Consider the following 22,698-nt stretch of genomic DNA (forward strand, 5'->3'; position numbering starts at 1 on the left):
TTGGTGGACAAAAGGAAGTGGGTGTGTACTGAGAAGTGGGTGTGGACTGAGAAGTGGGTGTGGACTGAAGTGGGTGTGTACTGAGAAGTGGGTGTGTACTGAGAAGTGGGTGTGTACTGAGAAGTGGGTGTGTACTGAGAAGTGGGTGTGGACTGAGAAGTGGGTGTGGACTGAGAAGTGGGTGTGGACTGAGAAGTGGGTGTGGACTGAAGTGGGTGTGTACTGAGAAGGGCGCAAAAGACAAAAGTCACTACACAGTTGATAATTATTATAATTGAAATGCTAATCCTTTGCACATGAACGCTCACTCATTCGGGAATAATTGCAATCAATATATATATTTACGCTCAGTGTGTCGTCGTGATCTCTGTTGGAATCGTCCGTCTTTCTGTTGGAAAGTTCAAAGTCTCTCTCTCTCTCCCATGAAGTCTTTCGTGGTTAGAGTGGATACTTCAGAGTCCCATCCAGAAATGTTCTTATAGAATAGATGTTTTGGCGGTTGTCGGTCTTCGCATTCAATGGTACATAATTTCTAGCTACAGACTAGTAATTAGTATTGAAGAGTTGCTCTTATTCTGTCAGATCTAAAGTCTCAGAGTTTAACCATGTGGTATGGTTAAGAATTCAGCAACCATTACAACCTTAGCTTATCTTGTGGTCTCTTCTCAAACTTTAGCTCCTCAGCTGACCGAGGTAGGCATGGTCTGAAGGGAATTCTTTCAGGTGGGGGTTATATTCGTAACAGTAGGAAAGAGCGGTCCCATGTCGCCAGATCGATGTCTGTGCTCATGGGGGCGGGCCAATGACTTAGTTCAACTTTAAACAGAAATACAATTGTTTCACATTAAAGGTTCAACATCACCTCACATAATTTCACAAATAGTTTCATCTTTACTCATTCATTTTATACAGTAATTAGATACAAACCTCAGAACAGAGGCTCCTGTATAAACAGAGTTATGGTAATGTGGCTGTATTGTCTTTCCTGAGGTCACAATCATAAAACAAAACGGACCGGTTGTAGCTGGTTTCTCCACCGACCGTTTACACATTCTCCAAAACATGGATATTGTTCAGTTCTCAAGTTCTGTGATGTAGAAGATGTTCTACTGTGAAACCCTCTCTCTATACTGCCTGGCCCTGAGGAGATCATGGAATTTAGGACCTGAGATAACAGAACCTGGGTGTAGGCCGGAGAGAGAGGTGGTGAGAGACAGGGGGGAGGGTACTAGCTATACCCAAAGAGGGCCACGTCATGACACAGTGATATGAATTTCAGCTTCATTAAGGTTGGCTTCTTAGCGTTCATTGCCATGGTTATCAACTGTAGTAGCTACTATCTTGTCTCATCGCTACAACTCTCATACGGGCTCGGGAGAGACGAAGGTTGAAAGTCATGCGTCCTCCGATACACAACCCAACCAACCCACTGCTTCTTAACACAGCGCCATCCAACCCGGAAGCCAGCTGCACCAATGTGTCAGAGTAAACACCGTGCACGTGGCAACCTTGGTTAGCGCGCACTGCGCCCGGCCCGCCACAGGAGTCGCTGGTGCACAGGAGTCTCTGGTGCGCGATGAGACAAGGATTTCCCTACCGGCCAAACCCTCCCTAACCTGGACAACGCTAGGCCAATTGTGCGTCGCCCCACGGACCTCCCGGTCGCGGCCGGTTACGACAGAGCCTGGGCGCGAACCCAGAGTCTCTGTGGCACAGCTGGTGCTGCAATACAGCGCCCTTAACCACTGGTCACCTTCCTGACCAAGGTCCTTCTCCTCCGATTGCTCAGCTTGGCTGGGCGGCCAGCTTTAGGAAGAGTCTTGGTGGTTCCAAACTTCTTGCATTTAAGAATGATAGAGGGCACTGTGTTCTTGGGGACCTTCAATGCTGCAGAAATGTTTTGGTACCCTTCCCCAGATCTGTGCCTCGACACAATCCTGTCTCCTCAACTCCAACCTCATGGCTTGGTTTTTGCTCTGACATGCACTGTCAACTGTGGGTCTGAATTCTTATGTAAATAAAGGTATCCTGTTTTTTATTTTGAATACATTTGCAATCATTTTTAAATACCTGTTTTCACTTTGTCATTATGGGATATTGTGTGTTGACCGATGAAGATAAAAATGTATTTAACCCATTTTAGAATAAGGCTGTAACGTGACAAAATGTGGAAAAGGGTAGGGGTCTGAATACTTTCCAAATGCACTGTAAATCAGCTCAATCTGAAATTACTTTTGAAAGACACATTGTTGAGGTCTAATTGAATTCCATCAAAAGCTTAGTTACATTCTAAACCTTTTTATAAATCATTGTAGGTAAACCTTAATGTGAAAGTTACCCACATCAGATATTATTGACTGTACCTGAGAAACATGAGGTTTGTGTTCACCAGATTCATGTTTTCATTGATGCAATTTATATTACAGTCCCCAGTCTGTGCAGTCAGCAGCATCTCCAGCACGCAGCTATCTGTCCATGAAGAGTGACCAGTCAATGGGGCAGCCCATTAATTTCAGAGATTTTGCTTTGTTTAAAGACCACAGGTGAGTTTAACATTCAAAGGGAAGTATTGATAGATAGAAGATGGGAATATAGTTTAGTTCAAATGGAATATGCAAAACAGGAAGATTTCATGACCGAGAATTATGAGGTTCTTTCACCAAAAAAGATGACTGAAATAATTGGCTTAAAGTTCCAACCCCTCATTGGTTTGAATAGTTTTAGCACCATATAGGTAGAGAATATTGTACAGAACAAAGTATTGATGACGTCTACCCATTACGTACATACCCCAACCAGAAGCCATGGATTACAGGCAACATCCACACTTAGCTTAAGGGTAGAGTTGCCGTTTTCAAGGAATGGGAGTTTCAATTGGACGCTTATAAGAAATCACACTATTTATATATATATATATACTATCACGACGACAAACAGACAAAGCGTCAATACAGGACCAAGATTGAGTGAAGTTCCTTCTATGCTCGATTCAAGGCAAGCAATACTGCCCCTGCATGAGAGCACCAGCTGTTCCTGACGACTGTGTGATCTCACTCTCCGTGTGAGTAAGACCTTTTAAACAGGTTAACATTCTTATTACCAGGACGTGTGCTCCGGGCATGTGCTGACCAACTGGCAGGTGTCTTGACATTTTCAACATGTCCCTGACCGAGTCTGTAATAGCAACATGTTTCAAGCAGACCACCATAGTCCCTGTGTCCAAGAATACTAAGGTAACCTGCCTAAATGACTATCGACCTGTAGCGCTCACGCCTGTACTCACGTCTGTAGCCATGAAATGCTTTGAAAGGCTGGTCATGGCTCACATCAACACCATCATCCCAGACACCATGGACCCACTCCAATTTGCATACCCCCCAACAGATCCACAGATGACACCATCTCTATTGCCTCCACACTGCTCTTTCCCACCTGGACAAAGGGAACACTTATGTGAGAATGCTATTCATTGACTACAGTTCAGCGTTCAACACCCTAGTGTCCTCAAAGCATATCACTAAGCTAAGGACCCTGGGACTAAACACCTCCCTCTGCAACTGGATCCTGGACTTCCTGACGGGCCACCCCCAGGTGTTAAGGGTAGGTAACAACACATCTGCCACGCTCATCGTCAACACTGGGGCCCCTCAGGGGTGCGTGCTTAGTCCCCTCCTGTACTCCCTGTTCACCTACGACTGCGTGGCCAAGCACAACTCCAACACCATCATTACGTTTGCAGATGACACAATGGTGGTAGTCCTGATCACCGACAACGATGAGACAGCTTATAGGAAGGAGGTCAGAGACCTGGCAGTGTGATGCCATAAAAAGAACCTCTCCCTCAACGTGAGCAAGACAAAGGAGATGGTCATGGACTACAGGAAAAGGAATGACGAGCACGCTCCCATTCTAATTGACGGGGCTGTAGTGGAGCAGGTTGAGAGCTTCAAGTTCCTTGGTGTCCACATCACCAACAAACTATAATGGTTCAAACACACCAAGACAGTTGTGAAGACGATTGTCTAGAGCAAAACGGAGAACACCGTATTGTTCGTGAGAGTCCCATATTTCCATAGAGGGGTCATAATAGTTTGTAGGCCAAACCGTTTGAACACTACAGATAATTCTACAGATAATTTTGTGAGAAGACCGATTATCTCATGGTCTAACAAATACAGCTCTAGCTCTGTCACCTTTCGCTAGATGTGGAAGTGTTCAGATGCAGTGGATTGAGATTCATCCAATGCAAAAAACAGACCGAATTTTATGGGGATTGTTTTATTATGCTAATTAGATGTTCGCGCCGACATTGACTTTAGGGGGTTAATGCAGTAGGTGCTTGAATGTATAAATGTATCCCACTTTTGTTTCAGTCAATTTAACCGCCCACCGTCTCCTTGTTGGTCAATGAAGAGTGACCAATCCATGGATAGGCACATTAAGTTTGGAAGAGATGCCTCCATTCTAGATGTCAGGTGTGTATCAGTGTCTGAAAATGTCAGGCCATGTTTTCCTAATTATATGAACCGTGTGTACATACAGAGAGCTCCAACAGTGGGACAGTGACACATGTTTGGTTGTTTTGGCTCTCAGCACTTTGGATTTGAAATTACACTGATGTTAAAGTGCACAATGTCAGATTTAATTTGAGGGTATTTTCATCCAAATCGGGTGAACCTTTTAGAAATGACAGCACGTTTTGTACATAGTCCCCCCCCGAAAGTTTTAAAGTTGAGGTGGTACGTGTTATATATGCTATTGCTACCAGCTAACATAATCTCTCCCCCTTTGTGCAGTGCACTGACAGCCAGTCTGCTGGCAGAGGACCACTTCAGATGCTCAGTGTGCACAGAGGTTCTCAACGAGCCAGTCTCCATCCCCTGTGGACACAGTTTCTGCAGGCAATGCATTGAGACCTATTGGAACAAACCAGCGAAGAAAAAAGTATACGACTGTCCCGGGTGCCAACAGAGATTCAGAACATGTCCCCATCTCTCCAGAAATTCAGCCTTGGATAAGGTGATCCGGAAACTCCGGCAGACAGGATTCAAGGTCCCTGCACTTCCCCCTCACCGCTACGCTGGACCCGGAGATGTGGCCTGTGATCTCTGCACTGAGAAACAGCTCAAAGCTGTGAAGTTCTGTCTGACCTGCGCTGCCTTTTACTGTGAGAGCCACGTTAGGCAGCACTACACCGTAGCGGCACTGCAGAGACACACACTGGTGGAGGTGACTGGAAACCTGGATCAGAAACTCCGCATCGAAGAACAACAGATTGCAGTAAAGCTGGAAGCTAAATTGGAACAGATGAATACAGAGTTTGCTGAGGAAAAAACACAAAAAAATAAACTGACGCAGGTACACTTTTGTCAACACTTTACTTTATTAACTAGAGGAAACTAATAACTAATACTAATAGTATTTCCTCTCTGTACTAGCCCGGATTAACTAGATAATCAGTATCCCACTTATACAGTACAGTTGCGATTATGATTTGATTTTCTCCCCAGAATGTAAAGAATCCAACCGCTGAGTTAATCTGTTATGCAAAGAGGTCATCCAAAGGTAAGATACAATTCTGCTGTTGAATGATAGTACAGTTATTTGTATTTTCTGCAATAGCACTATAGTATTGTGTGTGTTTCTCTCTCCTGTGATTCTCAGATTGGGAAACCGACTGTTTTGTGCTGGCTGCCCTTGGTCGTCCCCTAGACCTTGGGATGATGTATGACTGCTGCAATGATTGTCTTTGCTCAGGTAGACTTATTGTGTTTTTGAGTGCATATATCGGAAATAATATCAAATCAAATGTATTTATAAAGCCCTTCGTACATCAGCTGATATCTCAAAGTGCTGTACAGAAACCCAGCCTAAAACCCCAAACAGCAAGCAATGCAGGTGTAGAAGCACGGTGGCTAGGAAAAACTCCCTAGAAAGGCCAAAACCTAGGAAGAAACCTAGAGAGGAACCAGGCTATGTGGGGTGGCCAGTCCTCTTCTGGCTGTGCCGGGTGGAGATTATAAACCTAGAGAGGAACCAGGCTATTTGGGGTGGCCAGTCCTCTTCTGGCTGTGCCGGGTGGAGATTATAAACCTAGAGAGGAACCAGGCTATGTGGGGTGGCCAGTCCTCTTCTGGCTGTGCCGGGTGGAGATTATAAACCTAGAGAGGAACCAGGCTATGAGGGTGGCCAGTCCTCTTCTGGCTGTGCCGGTGGAGATTATAAACCTAGAGAGGAACCAGGCTATGAGGGGTGGCCAGTCCTCTTCTGGCTGTGCCGGGTGGAGATTATAAACCTAGAGAGGAACCAGGCTATGAGGGGTGGCCAGTCCTCTTCTGGCTGTGCCGGGTGGAGATTATAAACCTAGAGAGGAACCAGGCTATGAGGGGTGGCCAGTCCTCTTCTGGCTGTGCCGGGTGGAGATTATAAACCTAGAGAGGAACCAGGCTATGAGGGGTGGCCAGTCCTCTTCTGTTTATGTATGTTTCTGTTTAGTAATAAAGCAAAGGTTGGCAAGCAAGGTCTTTACAGACAGCTGGATTTTCAGATTATCTCTGCGACTTTTCTCTGACCTTGATTTAGTTGTTGGGTTGTGGGGTTTTATTTTGAAGGGAAATAACATGAATTATTTGAGAACATTGACCCAGATGATAAAAAAAAACTGGAATTCTGTCAATTCTGCTGTGAAATTATTATCCTTTTATCTCCTAAGATGTCGGTCTATGGGATGAGAGCACAATAGCCAACATGCGTCAGTCTCTGCCTCGGCCTCACACAGAGGTGACGTGTATTGAAGGAGACTCCCTACAGGACAGATTCGGGGCTCTGGATGTTTCCATTTCTCTAAGGGCCAGTGTCTTGTCTGGGCTGGTGGAGGTTGGTGGTGCTGCTGAATACCTGAACCATCCTGTTCAGTCCAAAAACAAGGACCGGGTCACTCTACAGTACAGAACCACTACCAGGCTGGACATGCTCAGTCACAGGGTGTTTGAAGAAACCGTCCAAAGGGAATCAAAGGCAACACACGTGGTGATGGCTGTTCTCTATGGAGCTCAAGCATTTTTTATCTTTGACGAACGCGTCAGTGGAGAGAAAAGGGCTGGTGGAGGAGAAGCCGATATGCACAGTGTTATCAAGAAGATGGCTTCCTCCTTCAGTGCAGATCATATGTTATCCAGCTTGAGTGACAATGAGAAAATAAACAGTTTGTTGTATCAGTGTACACTCCACAGTGATGTAGACCATATCAATGGCTCCATGACTTATGGCCAAGCAGTACAAGCTCTTGAAACTCTCCCGAAGCACCTTGGACAACAGGGAGAGAAAGCAGTGCCTCTGTACGCATGGCTCTATCCTCTGAGGAATCTGGACACTTCAATTCAGATCACTCAAGGCTTTCTCTCCGAGGCCGAGGACGTGGTGGAGCATCTGAGGCAGGTCACCATGAGATGCCAGGACACGATGACATTATTACACGTCAACGATGACGTGATGAAATGGTTCCCCAGTGTGAAGGAAAAATTTGCAGAATTTTCTGAGCTGCTGCAGACGTACCAGTCCGAGTTTAAGAGAGGGCTGGCTATGGCAGTAAAGACTGTGAGAGAGAGTGAAGAGATGGATGAAAAGAGCCTGAGAGACATTCTCCAGAACCATGACCAATCACCATTCTGTTCTCAGCACACACATCAGTGGCTTAACAACAAAGAGGAGGAGATAAAGGCTCTGCTTATCTGCAAAGAAAAAAACATCCCCATTGTAAAGAAGGTCCAGGAGAAAGCGAACAACATCCCCACGGGGAGGGAGGTCCAGCAGAAAGCAAACAACATCCCCATGGGGAGGGAGGTCCAGCAGAAAGCAAACAACATCCCCATGGGGAGGGAGGTCCAGCAGAAAGCGAACAACATCCCCACGGGGAGGGAGGTCCAGCAGAAAGCGAACAACATCCCCACGGGGAGGGAGGTCCAGCAGAAAGCAAACAACATCCCCATGGGGAGGGAGGTCCAGCAGAAAGCGAACAACATCCCCACGGGGAGGGAGGTCCAGCAGAAAGCAAACAACATCCCCACGGGGAGGGAGGTCCAGCAGAAAGCGAACAACATCCCCACGGGGAGGGAGGTCCAGCAGAAAGCAAACAACATCCCCATGGGGAGGGAGGTCCAGCAGAAAGCAAACAACATCCCCATGGGGAGGGAGGTCCAGCAGAAAGCGAACAACATCCCCATGGGGAGGGAGGTCCAGCAGAAAGCAAACAACATCCCCACGGGGAGGGAGGTGCCAACCCCAAACAGGACGCTGTGCTTCACGCTCACCTCACTGGGGGGTGAAGATCCATACCTTTCAACCATGAAGCAATACATACATTCTGCACTAGAGAGCACCACAAACCAATCAGGGATCACCAGACAGCAGCAGACACAGCATGCCTTCAAGCCTCCAGATTTAACTGAAAAAATACAGTCTGACCTCCACTTGTTCACCACATCCAAAGAAGACAGAAGAGATGGAGAGAAATTCAATTTTCTTGTTGCAGTTATACCAGATGTCACCTTTCCTGGATCCCGCATTGGTCTGTATCAAAATGGTCGTCTTATCGGCCGCAATTTCAAGCTTGGATCAAAGCCAAATCCAGCCGAAGTAACAGAGATAAAACAGAACAGCTTCAGTCTGAAATTTCCTCAAAGGTCAAAGGTCATGAGTCCTGTGAAGTACAGAATAGAGTATACCGCAGACAGTGATGTTCAATGGACTGTTGAATATTTACCATCTGGTCCTGGATCTGTGGGTCCTGACCAGTGTAACACTTGTAAGTTGCCCGGTTTGAAACCTGACACTAAATACCAGGTTAGATACAGTGCTGTGGACAGCTCTGGTATGAGTGACTTCAGCACGGTCACCATGGTAAAGACAAACCCAAGGTCCACACCTGGACAGCCCTGTGTGAAACTGGTGGACGGAGAAGACGTCAGGGTCACATGGCGGATGGCGGAAGAGGAAGATGGTGGTCCCGTGCTACGTTATGCCGTGGAGTTCAAAGAGGCAGGGCTTGAAGGCTGGTCCCGTGTGTCAACAACGGGGCCTGAACGTACATGCACTTTATCTCAGACCTCCAGTACTTGCTACCGTGTCAGAGTCTCTGCAGTCTATGGAGAGGGGGACACAAGTAAACCCAGCACAGAAACAGACATCCCTGTAAATGGTGAGTAATCACAAATTATAACTTAATATTTGTCATTAATTCATAAGACGTGATTATTCTCAAATCCATTACTATAATCAGTAGCATTAACCATCTGGCAAACATTCTCCATGCATCGTATTGAAGCAATTTAAGTCCATACAATATTGATTTCTCTTTTTCAGTCTGGTCCATAGACCTCTCACAAAGGAAAGCCTCCTTCCTCCTAGAAGTGCTGAAAGTCCAACCAGAGAAGAAACCAGTAGAGCTGAAGGGTTGGTCAGATGACGAGAGTGAAGTGAGGAGTTTCCTTCAGTGTCTGCCCTACGTCTCACAGCTGAGGTGAGTGCTTTCCCTGCAACTACATTTACATTTAAGTCATTTAGCAGACGCTCTTATCCAGAGCGACTTACAAATTGGAAGATCATCATTGTTTTACTAGTGAGCGACTCTTCCTTTTGTGTTCCTGTCGTATAACATCTCCCTCTAAGAGCTAGTCATTTCTGACTCAGAATTACTCGCAATATGACGTTCATTTGAGAAGTTCTGGGAAGTTATTTTTTGACAAACAAAGGGGTGTAATGGGTTTGCACTCAAAAAAGATGTCGCATAAAAATTCATTATTTTGTGTTTTTAAATACATTTTCAATGCATCAGGGATAGCGTACACAGACGTTGTGGCTTTATACAGCCTTCTTCAGGGTGTAGGTATAATTATATTTTAATTTAATTTAAAACAGCATTTGTGAAGAACAGCACAAAAACAGCAGATGATTCTAATCAGGGTTGTCAGTCATCTGCCAATCAGGGATGTTGCTTTTCCCGATCTACCGGTGTACAGATTAGTTACAAAGAAATACAGAATTATAGAGTGTGGGAGCAGGCACGAAGGCCAATTCACAAATCAATCGTCCCAGGTGCCCGCTCACCTAAATACATCACATCAATTCATGAGATAGCCCACCACAAAGAACATCAGGCATATCCATTCATAAATATACGGGGCCAACTCATAAACGATATTCAACATCTGATATGCACAGTGTTCTTGTATAACAGTCTAAATGTTACTCATAGGAAGGAGGTGAAATCAAATTATTTCTTTAAACCGTGTGGAAATACATCATTCTATTTATATCCACATGGCTGCTCTTTGGAAATTATGGTCAATTATGGCCATAGTCATAAATCCACTATTGGAAGTCAAGATATCACCTCACCAAATTGCGAGACCCTTTATAGAACAAAATAATTGTATTCAATAATTTTTATTTTATTTCACCTTTAATTTAACCAGGTAGGCAAGTTGAGAACAAGTTCTCATTTACAATTGCGACCTGGCCAAGATAAAGCAAAGCAGTTCGACACATACAACGACACAGAGTTACACATGGAGTAAAACAAACATACAGTCAATAATACAGTATAAACAAGTCTATATACAATGTGAGCAAATGAGGTGAGATAAGGGAGGTAAAGGCCAAAAAAGAGACTTGAAGACTTTAATTTAAAGACCCTTGCGCCCTTCGGTCTCAACGTAGACTTTGATCTGAAGCCATTCTTGTGATTATTGTGACTTTGCCATTGTAATTGTTTTGAAAGCTTGTGTAGTCAAATGAATCTATGATCGTATGCTATCCATTTGTTGTTTGTATGCTGTTCTTTGTATAACATTTTAATATTTGATAATTAACCAATGGTATTAGGCCACTCTTGGCCATGATTACAGACACCTGTGTCTTTTGACACTATATAAACGAGTCATCCCGCAATGTTTGTGATTATACCCTGATGAAGACCGCTTGGCTTTTGTTGAACCGTTGGTAATTACATGTTTGCATCTGAGCTCTTAGTGTGCGGCTCTCTTTTATTATCAAGTTTTCTACTCCGCTAGCCAGCACCTCGCCTAAATAGGTGTGCGTTTCTTTTTCTTCTAAAAGGCAAAAAAAATGCCATGGTGGCAAAGTAAATACAATATAGCAAGTAAAACACTGGAATGGTAGATTTGCAGTGGAAGAATGTGCAAAGTAGAAATAAAAATAATGGGGTGCAAAGGAGATAAATAAAAGAAATACAGTAGGGAAAGAGGTAGTTGTTTGGGCTAAATTATAGGTGGGCTATGTACAGGTGCAGTAATCTGTGAGCTGCTCTGACAGACAATTGCGTCGCGTTCGGATCGAAAAAGGTTAATCCACCGGGTGGAGGTGACCATGTGAGAACGTTCATTGACTACAGCTCAACACATCACTAAACTAAGGACCCTGGGACTAAACACCTCCCTCTGCAACTGGATCCTGGACGGGCTTCCCCCAGGTAGTAAGGGTACCGGTACATAGCCTTATTTTTTTATTTAAGTAAATATTTTCTTAAACTGCATTGTTGGTTACGGGCTTGTAAGTATTTCATGGTATTCGGCACGTGACGACAAGTACAATTTTCTTTGATTTAAGCATTATGCAACATCTTTTTGAGTGCAAACCCATTACTCCCTGTGGCAGACCAGGGGGTTTTGGTCGACGTTGACACAGATCAGACACGGACAGAGTAGGATTAGCTCGGTTTCAAGGGTGTTTTATTTAAATAATAAATCAAAAAAAGAAAAGGATTAGGTCTCCCCCGTGAGACCCTCTCCGGGACACCGTCTTCTGGGCTCCAGGTCTTGCTATATCCTGTCGGGCACAAAAAAACTTAACTCCCTCCTCATACCTCTGCAAGCGTCCCCCAACTATACGGGAGTCCTTTCCTCTCGCCTGTGTGCTGCCCTTCTGGCAGCTTTATGGGCCTCGCACGGCTGGTGAGCAATCAGCCCTTGATTACTCACGAACTCTCAATCAGCCCCAATTAGTTCTGGCCGGAGAGCCCGTCGAGACCTGGCACGTCCAGCAGATGGAGACATCGCCAGGCCTCGACGAGTCTCCCCCTGGTGGCTGAGTAGTATACATCTGAAATGCCTTACCTGACGAAATGTCTCACAATCATATCATTTCTATTTGTTCCCGGATGTAAGAATGTATTAATGAGTTAGGGATTTATTTAGTGATATAAAAATGTTTATCAGTGTTTTTAAATGGCCTAATAAACATTTGCCAATAAATCACAGTTCTAACATCCTATTTTTAATTTACATTTGGTTGAGTTGTCAACTAACTAAATGTCATTGGATTTGGGTTAAAAGTTGAGTGATTTAAAATAATAATAATAAAAAATGATATACCTTACGTAGATAGATGACTTTCTGCAAATCTAATCAGTTTCCCGTGTTGATTTAATCACATATATTTTTGTTGGTTAAAATGACGTGGGAACAAAATGGATTGAATCTGTTTTTTGAACACTGGGTAATGATATTAAAATGTGTTTCTTTGCTTAAAATGAGGTTTGTGAACAACAACAACAACGCAGGCGTTATCCAGTTTGTGCTCAATCTGAGTGTCGCAGTAGCAGACCACGATGCAAGGACAGGCTGGAATTGGTCGAAGTTCCTATCCCTGGTATGGAGCTACAGCTCCTTCCCATTCAATGAAGATGTTCATCCTTCAGATCAATGTCACTTCCTTCTGGATCTTTATTCGTGTGCAACGGCATCTGGGATTAAAAAGGGCAGGAGTCTCGTTCCATTACTTCGGCCAGTTTACCAGTCGGCTCCAGCAGTCTGGTACGTGAATCTGGCTAGTAGAAAGGTCTCCGTCTTCCTCGACGTTCTGAAACTCCAACCAGTGAAAAGGCCAATGCAGGTGAAATGTTGGTCAGATAAAGAAAGTGAAGTGAGGAGTTTCCTTCAGTGTCTGCCCTACGTCTCACAGCTGAGGTGAGTTATCTACCTCAAACACTGGTATCTACAAATAAACATCGATAATAAAACGACACACACAATCAGTGAAATTATCATAAAACGATGCACTGTTTAATGAAAGTAGTGCCCAGGGAATATCTGTAGCAATACACATCATCAAGACAGACGAGTGATTATTTCAATTCGCCTGAAGTACAAAAATGTATATTGTGTGCAACAAAACTTAACATCTTTGCTTCCAGCTTTCAACATGTTTTAATATTGTTTATTTTGTGTTTTTCAGTTTTAACGACAACAGTCTTGTGTGCTTCCTACGGAAAAATAGAGAGCAGGCGGAGCAGTTTGCCGCTCTCTTCCAAGCGCATGGCTTTACCCTGTCATTGGGAGGAGAGTTACCCAGGCAAACCTGCACTTCTGTGGGGAGAATCTTGGCCCTCTGTACCTCAGGAGTGAAACTCTGTCTCACACCCAGCAAGATTTCTCTCCGAGGAGCTTCGATTCTCTTCAGACATCCGTTGCAGCTACACAACCTCATGTATGCAAATGTATCAATACTTCAACAAACACAAATCTATACATTTAATTGATTTTTCCCTCTCAAGTTTTCATTGATAATCACAGTTTTTTTTTATTTTTTTATTACAATTTTCAGACTAAATGAGATCATGACAGTGAAACTGACCAGACTGCTTGCGACTGGTAGAGTCACTGCTCCAATGGGAGTTGAGGAGATTTCGCTGGTTATTGAGAACTCACAACTATCGGAGGACGTGCTTTCTAGGGTCCTGAGTAGTGTGGCGTCCCTGCTGAGAGTCTGGACTGTGCAGCGTCTGGACCTGACGAAGTGTACTATCCACGGTCACTCTCTCATCCTGTTGCTGGGTCACCGGGGACCTCTGAAACTCAAGTGAGTCTGCAGAAGACCGTTATTGCTGTAGTCTGGTGAAAGGTTTATGTTTTACGATTTGTATGTGTGCATGTGGGGCGGCAGGTAGCCTAGTGGTTTAGAGCGTTGGGCCTGTAACCGAAAGGTTGCTAGATCGAATCCCCGAGCTGACGAGGTAAAAGTCTGTCGTTCTGCCCTCTGAACAAGGCAGTTAACCCACTGTTCCTAGGCCGTCATTGTAAATAAGAATTTGTTCTTAACTGACTTGCCTAGTTGATAAGATAATTTCCAATCCCAATGATAATAACAATCAATCAATAGCTCTGACCAATCCCAGAGGTTTGTAAGACCATGGGTATAATAATAATCAATCAATAGCTCTGACCAATCCCCGAGGTTTGTAAGACCATGGGTATAATAATAATCAATCAATAGCTCTGACCAATCCCAGAGGTTTGTAAGACCATGGGTATAATAATAATCAATCAATAGCTCTGACCAATCCCAGAGGTTTGTAAGACCATGGGTATAATAATAATCAATCAATAGCTCTGACCAATCCCAGAGGTTTGTAAGACCATGGGTATAATAATAATCAATCAATAGCTCTGACCAATCCCAGAGGTTTGTAAGACCATGGGTATAATAATAATCAATCAATAGCTCTGACCAATCCCAGAGGTTTGTAAGACCATGGGTATAATAATAATTAGTCAGAGGTTTGGACTCAGCAATCAATATGACCAATCCCAGAGGTTTGTACAGTTTATCAATCAATAACCAACAGAGGTTCTGAAGTCAAGAATACAAATCAATTCATTATACTGACTTCTCAACACACACACACAACAGAGGTTTGTAAGACAGTCACAGCCATACGCAGTTTACAAAACACAGAATACAAATCAATTCCATACGCACACACACACAGACACAGCCATATGCACACACAGCCATACGCACACACACAGCCATACGCACACACACACAGCCATACGCACACACACACAGCCATACGCACACACACACACACAGCCATACGCACACACACACAGCCATACGCACACACAGCCATACGCACACACACAGACGCGCACACATGTCCTGCTACGCACACTGTCTGTCTCACTTCCCAGCCGACAGAGATAGTGACCTTGTCCTTGAGACGTACTCCCCGTTCTCTCCCAAATCTCTAGTCAGGTCGGCACCGAGCTCAGTCTGTGTTTTAAAATACCATAAAGGCATATTGTTTTACCCTAATCCTGACTAGGACTACACATGTATTGATTATGATTTTATACATTCTAATCAATTCCATACAATTATATGTTTCAGGGCGGAATATTCAAATCATTCAATTAAAAAGGCGATTTTTCACCTATCACTAGAAAAATACAAAAATGTATGTTCTCACCTGACAGACTGTGTCCAGACACTCTTCAGCAGCTGGCTGTAGTTGTGCATGAAGCTCGGGACAAGGACCTGACTCATTCATTCTTAAAGAAAGTTGGTGGAGACCTGACCTCTTGCAGGCTGGACTGGGAAGTGCTTCTTTCTCTGCTGCAGTATTCAAACCAACACATCACTGTGAATCTCAGAGAGAACAGGATTTCAGAGAGAAACATCACAGATCTTCGTCCCTTTCTGGGCAGGATTATTTTAAAGAGGTATTTCCTGTTTGACACCTTTTATATCCTAGTTTATCTTAAGAAACTAAATACATTGGTTTTGGTGTTAAGAACCGTCATTTTAAAAGAGCATTGACTTGTTTCCCATGATGCAGTGTTGAGAGGAATCTGCTGCTGTTGTTCCTCCACTGTTACTCTGCCTCAAAGATCCAGCCAGGGGCAACAGCCCTGCTTGGGGCTCTGCAGCACAGATTGGACTTCTCCTCCTCTGTGGACCTGTCAACAAAGGACCAGGGGAAGCATCTGTGTCTGACCTCTGCTGACTGCAAGGTCATCGCCAGAGTCCTGAAGCAGAGCCGTTACGTCACAGAGCTGATCCTAAGCGATTGTGAGATTTCAGACAGAGCACTCGGGAAGCTGCTGCTGAAAATCCCACGCAGAGTTAATCTCAGGTTAGAGACACATCTGTTCAATAGATCAGTCCAGGCTAATTTGTTGTTTTTAGAATCGCAGACTTTAGCTTTACAGGCTTGGTTATGAATGACATTTTGCCTTTTCAAAAAACGTTGCATCTCTCCATCTAAACTGGCTGACCTTGTCTCTCTCGTTTCTCTCTGACTCAGCCCCAGTAAAGCCATATTGGTTCAACTTGTACAAACTTGTAACAAGAATAATGCAGTGCATCATGCAGGATCCCTGGTCAGAGCCCTGGGCGGGGAGATGGACCTCAGTGAGACCATGCTGGATCGGCAGGCCTGTAGTTCTCTGGCCCTGGTTCTGGAGTATTCAAAGGGGCTATCAGAACTGGACCTCAGCCGCTGCCAACTCACAGACCACCACCTACAGCCTCTGCTCGCACACCTGCACAAAGTCCAAGTTCTGGAGTGAGTGTTTTTGAAGATCATAATGAAAATCAAACTCAAGAAAATACACATTACTAGTTTACATTTTTTTTTAAAGCATATATTTTGGGAACGTCAATAGATTGTGATGTTTGGTATATAAAAGATTACAATGCGAATGTGGTTTTAACATTTTATAAAAACACAACATTGCACTCACTGCTTGTGCATCTTTTAAGAAAATGTTATTTGCTCCAATCATCAGCATAATGTGGCGCATCCAAAAAGACTCTGTTGCTAATTCACTATGCACATGCTGCTAGGGCTTAGTAGTTCTCCTTCCCTAATGAAGACCTGTTCTGTTGCTAATTCACTATGCACATGCTGCTAGGGCTTAGTAGTTCTCCTTCCCTAATGAAGACATGTTCTGTTGCTAATTCACTATGCACATGCTGCTAGGGCTTAGTAGTTCTCCTTCCCTAATGAAGACCTGTTCTGTTGCTAATTCACTATGCACATGCTGCTAGGGCTTAGTAGTTCTCCTTCCCTAATGAAGACCTGTTCTGTTGCTAATTCACTATGCACATGCTGCTAGGGCTTAGTAGTTCTCCTTCCCTAATGAAGATCTGTTCTGTTGCTAATTCACTATGCACATGCTGCTAGGGCTTAGTAGTTCTCCTTCCCTAATGAAGACACGCTCTGTTGCTAATTCACTATGCACATGCTGCTAGGGCTTAGTAGTTCTCCTTCCCTAATGAAGACCTGTTCTGTTGCTAATTCACTATGCACATGCTGCTAGGGCTTAGTAGTTCTCCTTCCCTAATGAAGACCTGTTCTGTTGCTAATTCACTATGCACATGCTGCTAGGGCTTAGTAGTTCTCCTTCCCTAATGAAGACCTGTTCTGTTGCTAATTCACTATGCACATGCTGCTAGGGCTTAGTAGTTCTCCTTCCCTAATGAAGACCTGTTCTGTTGCTAATTCACTATGCACATGCTGCTAGGGCTTAGTAGTTCTCCTTCCCTAATGAAGACCTGTTCTGTTGCTTACTAGTACTACGCTACTGTATGTAAAGAAATGATTATGCAATATATTCCCTGTACTTAATGAAATTATCCCCCCCCTTTTTCTCTCTCCTTCTCGCTCTCTCTCTCTCGTTCTCTTTCTCTCTCCTTCCTTTCTCTCTCCTTCCTTTCTCTCTCCTTCCTTTCTCTCTCCTTCCTTTCTCTCTCCTTCCTTTCTCTCTCTCTTAGTCTAAGTCATAATGCAATTTCCAACTGTTTGAGTAAGAAAATACTGAAAGCTGTCTCCACCAGCAAAGGCCACACAGTTTGGTGAGTTGTGATTGTTTGCACACTGTATGTCCTCTGTGTAAATCTTTCTCCATTAGAATTCTTTTTTCTTAATTCATGATTGGGAAGTGAGAACAATGTGTTTTTAAGGTGATTTAACATTTAACAGCGTGGTAGGCTACTCTGTTTTTGTAATATGCAGTATTTTTATTTTTACAGGCTCACAAACAACAGGATGAAAGCCAAACCATGTTCCAGTCGGCATCGTTAAGATGACAGAATCGTTCTCCATGTAATCTTGCACACACACACGTTTGTGGGGAAAATTGTCATTCATACCAATATTCATAAAATGTTGGAGGGCATTTTTATTATTGAGAGCTATGTAAAGAGACTTTCCCAAAAGATTTGCCTACTTTTTAGTGAGTTGTTCTGAAAGTAGTGCCCAGGAGACAAAATGGGTCCCCAAAAATGTATACTATGTCATATACTATGTTAGAACACCTACTCATTCAAGGTTTTATTTTTTTACTATTTCCTACATTGTAGAATAATAGTGAAGACATCAAAACTATGAAATGGCACATATGGAATCATGTAGTAACCAAAAAAGTGTTAAACAAATCAAAATATATTTGAGATTCTTCAAATGGCCACAATTTGCCTTGATGACAGCTTCGCGCACTCTTGGCATTCTCTCAACCAGCTTCACCTGGAATGCTTTTCCAACAATCTTGAAGTAGTTCCCTCATATGCTGAGCACTTGTTGGATGCTTTCCCTTCACTCTGAGGTCCGACTCATCCCAAACCATCTCAGTTGAGGTCGGGTGAGTGTGGCCAGGTCTTCTGATGCAGCACTCCCCATCTCTCTCCTTCTTGGTAAAATATCCCTTACACAGCCTGGAGGTGTATTGGGTCATTATCCTGTTGAAAAACAAACGATAGTCCCACTAAGCCCAAACAAGATGGGATGGCGTATCGCTGCAGAATGCTGTGGTAGCCATACTGGTAAAGAGTGCCTTCAATTCTAAATAAATCACAGACAGTGTCACCAGCAAAACACCTCTGCACCAACACGCCTCCTCCTCCTTGCTTCATGGTGGGAACCACACATGCGGAGATCATCCGTTCACCCACACCGCGTCTCACAAAGACACGGCGGTTGGAACCAAGAATCTCACATTTGAACTCTAGACCAAAGGACAGAGTTCCACCAGTCTAATGTCCATTGCTCGTGTTTCTTGGCCCATGCAAGTCTCTTCTGCTTATTGGTGTCCTTTAGTAGTGGTTTCTTTGCAGCAATTCGACCATGAAGGCCTGATTCACGCAGTCTCCTCAGAACAGTTGATGTTGAGATGTGTCTGTTACCTGAACTCTGTGAATAATTGATTTGGGATACAATTTCTGAGGCTGGTAACTCTAATGAACTTATCCTCTGCAGCAGAGGTAACTCTGGGTCTTCTTTTCCTGTGGCGGTCCTCATGAGAGCCAGTTTCATCATGGCGCTTGATGGTTTTTGTGACTGCACTTGAAGAAACTTTAAAAGTTCTTGACATTTTCCGTATTGACTGACCTTCGTGTCTTAAAGTAATGATGGACTGTCGTTTGTCTTTGCTTACTTGAGCTGTTCTTGCCATAATATGGACTTGGTCTTTTACCAAATAGGCCTGTCTTCTGTATACCTGTAAAGGCTGTTGGTGGAAGAAGGTGAGGACCAAGGTGCAGCGTGGTACATGTTCATATTTCCTTTTAATTAACTGAACACTAAATACAAAAAGAACAAGAGAATAAATGAAAACCGAAACAGTCCCATATGGTGCAAACACTGAAATGGAAAACAACCACCCACCACAACCCATAGTGGGAAAACAGGCTGCCTAAGTGTGGTTCTCAATCAGAGACAACGATTGACAGCTGCCTCTGATTGGGAACCATACCAGGTCAAACACCTAGAAATATAACAGAACAAAACAGAATGCCCACCCTAACTCACGCCCTGACCAAACTAAAACGGAGACATAAAAAAGGAACTAAGGTCTGGACGTGACAATACCACCCCTACCTTGTCACAAGACAACTGATTGGCTCAAACGCACTAAGAAGGAACGAAATTCCACAAATTAACTTTTTAGAAGGCTCACCTGTTAATTGAAATGCATTCCAGGTGACAACCTCATGAAGCTGGTTGAGAGAATGACAAGAGTGTGCAAAGCTGTCATCAAGGCAAAGGGTGGCTATTTGAAAAATCTTAATTATAAAATATATGTTGATTTGTTTAACACTTTTTTTTTGGTTACTACATGACTCCATATCTGTTATTTCATAGTTTTGATGTCTTCACTATTATTAGCTGTTAGATATTGCTGCACTGTCGGAACTAGAAGCACAAGCATTTCGCAATAACATCTGCTAATATTATTTTATTTTATGTAAAAAAAAACATTTTTATCAGGAAATACAAACTACCGATCAAAAGTTTTAGAATAACTACTCATTCAAGGGTTTTTCTTTATTTTGACTAGAAAATAGTCAAAATAAAGAAAAACCCTTGAATGAGTTGGTATTCTAAAACTTTGAGTAGGTATGCTAATACAACTGCACACAAATCTAAGTAAAGGAACAGAATAAGAATATATACATATAAATGGATGAGCAATGACCGAACGGCATACGCAAGACTCAATAGATGGTATAAAATACAGTATATACATATGAGATGAGAAATGAAAGATATGTAAACATTATTAAAGTGACTAGTAATCCATTTATTAAAGTGGCCAATGATTTCAAGTCTGTATGTAGATAGTATCCTCTCTGTGTTAGTGGTGGCTGTTTTAACAGTCTGATGGCCTTGAGATTCTTTGCAACTCTGCCTAGAAGTCCAGCATCCCGGAGTCGCCCCTTTCACTGTTGACGTTGAGACTGGTGTTTTGTGGGTACTATTTAATGAAGAAGCCAGTTGAGGACTTTTGACGCGTCTGTTTCTCAAACTAGATACGCTAATGTACTTGTCCTCTTGCTCTGTTGTGCACCGGGGCCTCCCACTCTTTCTATTCTAGTTAGAGACTGTTTGCACTGTTCTGTGAAGGGAGTAGTACACAGCGTTGTACCAGATCTTCAGTTTCTTGGCAACTTCTCGCATGGAATAGCTTTCATTTCTCAGAACAAGAATAGACTGACGAGTTTCAGAAGAAAGTTCTTTGTTTCTGGCCATTTTGAGCCTGTAATTGAACCCACAAATGCTGATGCTCCAGATACTCAACTAGTCTAAAGAAGGCTAGTTTTATTGCTTCTTTAATCTGAACAACAGTTTTCAGCTGAGCTAACATCATTTCAAAAAGGTTTTCTAATGATCAATTAGCCTTTTTAAAATGAAAAACTTGGATTATCTAACACAACGTGCCATTGAAACACAGGAGTGATGGTTTCTGATAATGGGTCTCTGTACGCCTATGTAGATATTCCATAAAAAATCTGTTTCCAGCTACACTTGTCATTTACAACAATTTGATGTTATTTTAATGGACAAAGTGTTTTTCTTTCAAAAACATGGACATTTCTAAGTGACCCCAAACTTTTGAACGGTAGTGTATATATATATTCTTAATCGATTCCTTACTTAGATTTACATGTATTTTGGGTATATGTTGTGAAACTGTTAGATATTACTTGTTAGATATTACTGCACTGCTGGAGCTAGAAACACAAGGATTTTGCTGCACTCGCAATAACATCTGATAAAAACGTGTATGTGACTTTTAGAGCGTTGGTCACTGTACTGCTAACAACAAATATATATATATTTTTGCTTACCTTTACCGACACCAGTCATAGTCCATGGCTGTTTGTGTGTTTGTAAATTCTTCATTTATTCTGCACTCTGGGTGGACACCAGTCATAGTCCATGGCTGTTTGTGTGTTTGTAAATTCTTCATTTATTCTGCACTCTGGGTGGACACTCGGGTGGCAGGTAGCCTAGTGGTTAGAGTGTAGAGGTGGCAGGTAGCCTAGTGGTTAGAGGTGGCAGGTAGCCTAGTGGTTAGAGGTGGCAGGTAGCCTAGTGGTTAGAGGTGGCAGGTAGCCTAGTGGTTAGAGGTGGCAGGTAGCCTAGTGGTTAGAGGTGGCAGGTAGCCTAGTGGTTAGAGGTGGCAGGTAGCCTAGTGGTTAGAGGTGGCAGGTAGCCTAGTGGTTAGAGGTGGCAGGTAGCCTAGTGGTTAGAGGTGGCAGGTAGCCTAGTGGTTAGAGGTGGCAGGTAGCCTAGTGGTTAGAGGTGTAGCCAGGTAGCCTAGTGGTTAGAGGTGGCAGGTAGCCTAGTGGTTAGAGGTGGCAGGTAGCCTAGTGGTTAGAGGTGGCAGGTAGCCTAGTGGTTAGAGTGGTGGCAGGTAGCCTAGTGGTTAGAGGTGGCAGGTAGCCTAGTGGTTAGAGGTGGCAGGTAGCCTAGTGGTTAGAGGTGGCAGGTAGCCTAGTGGTTAGAGGTAGCCTAGTGGTTAGAGGTGGCAGGTAGCCTAGTGGTTAGAGGTGGCAGGTAGCCTAGTGGTTAGAGGTGGCAGGTAGCCTAGTGGTTAAAGCGTTGGACTTGTAACTGAAAGGTTGCAAGATCGAATCCATGAGCTGACAAGGTAAAACATATGTTGTTCTGCTCCTGAACAAGGCAGTTAACCCACCTGTTCCTAGGCAGTTATTGAAAATAAGAATGTGTTCTTAACTAACTTGCCTAGTTAAATAAATGTTTAAAAAAAACACTCAGACGAGTACTCTGAAATTGCAGTAGTCAGAGTGAATTAATGAATGCACCCAAGGTGTATCCTGCTTCTATATGGGAAAAAGAGGGTACACTATTAAGCAGATTTTTACAGACAATATATATATTTTTTTTTTTTATTCTGGATGCTATATAAGTTTACAAGTTTTTGATTTCAGTGTAACATCAAAAAGTCAATACAATTCAAACTAAATCTGTTTTGTCTTTGCCTTTGCCCCGCCCCCAAAAAATACCCAGCATTTTAGAACTATTAACTGTACTTAATACTTAGAATACTGCCATATATTTGGAAGTTATTGGTCATCAGTTGCTATATCCAA

At 43.3% G+C, this 22,698-nt stretch overlaps 1 protein-coding gene and 1 long non-coding RNA gene across 3 annotated transcripts in view; both read left to right on the forward strand.

The window, feature by feature from the left end:
* Positions 1 to 20,406, forward strand: part of LOC115119613 (uncharacterized) — a 29,637-nt gene extending 9,231 nt beyond the window's left edge. For both annotated transcript variants that reach the window (XM_029648462.2, XM_029648463.2), the window contains exons 5-19: positions 2,427 to 2,543; positions 4,374 to 4,475; positions 4,797 to 5,358; positions 5,511 to 5,565; positions 5,665 to 5,757; positions 6,713 to 9,196; positions 9,361 to 9,517; positions 12,552 to 12,983; positions 13,252 to 13,503; positions 13,621 to 13,875; positions 15,276 to 15,521; positions 15,638 to 15,934; positions 16,106 to 16,366; positions 17,578 to 17,658; positions 17,836 to 20,406. In XM_029648462.2, coding sequence (XP_029504322.2) covers positions 2,427 to 2,543; positions 4,374 to 4,475; positions 4,797 to 5,358; positions 5,511 to 5,565; positions 5,665 to 5,757; positions 6,713 to 9,196; positions 9,361 to 9,517; positions 12,552 to 12,983; positions 13,252 to 13,503; positions 13,621 to 13,875; positions 15,276 to 15,521; positions 15,638 to 15,934; positions 16,106 to 16,366; positions 17,578 to 17,658; positions 17,836 to 17,887 — 5,446 coding nt within the window. In that variant the 3' untranslated portion in view covers positions 17,888 to 20,406. The remainder of the gene's footprint in view (positions 1 to 2,426; positions 2,544 to 4,373; positions 4,476 to 4,796; positions 5,359 to 5,510; positions 5,566 to 5,664; positions 5,758 to 6,712; positions 9,197 to 9,360; positions 9,518 to 12,551; positions 12,984 to 13,251; positions 13,504 to 13,620; positions 13,876 to 15,275; positions 15,522 to 15,637; positions 15,935 to 16,105; positions 16,367 to 17,577; positions 17,659 to 17,835) is intronic.
* A 1,103-nt stretch (positions 20,407 to 21,509) lies between these two features.
* Positions 21,510 to 22,378, forward strand: LOC135574755 (uncharacterized). The gene is made up of 2 exons (XR_010465651.1): positions 21,510 to 21,843; positions 21,897 to 22,378. It is a non-coding gene; the product is annotated as an uncharacterized LOC135574755 (long non-coding RNA).
* Positions 22,379 to 22,698: the final 320 nt, after the last annotated feature.

Source organism: Oncorhynchus nerka, linkage group LG13 (assembly GCF_034236695.1).
Source record: "Oncorhynchus nerka isolate Pitt River linkage group LG13, Oner_Uvic_2.0, whole genome shotgun sequence".
In the NCBI taxonomy this organism is placed as follows: Eukaryota; Metazoa; Chordata; class Actinopteri; order Salmoniformes; family Salmonidae; genus Oncorhynchus; species Oncorhynchus nerka.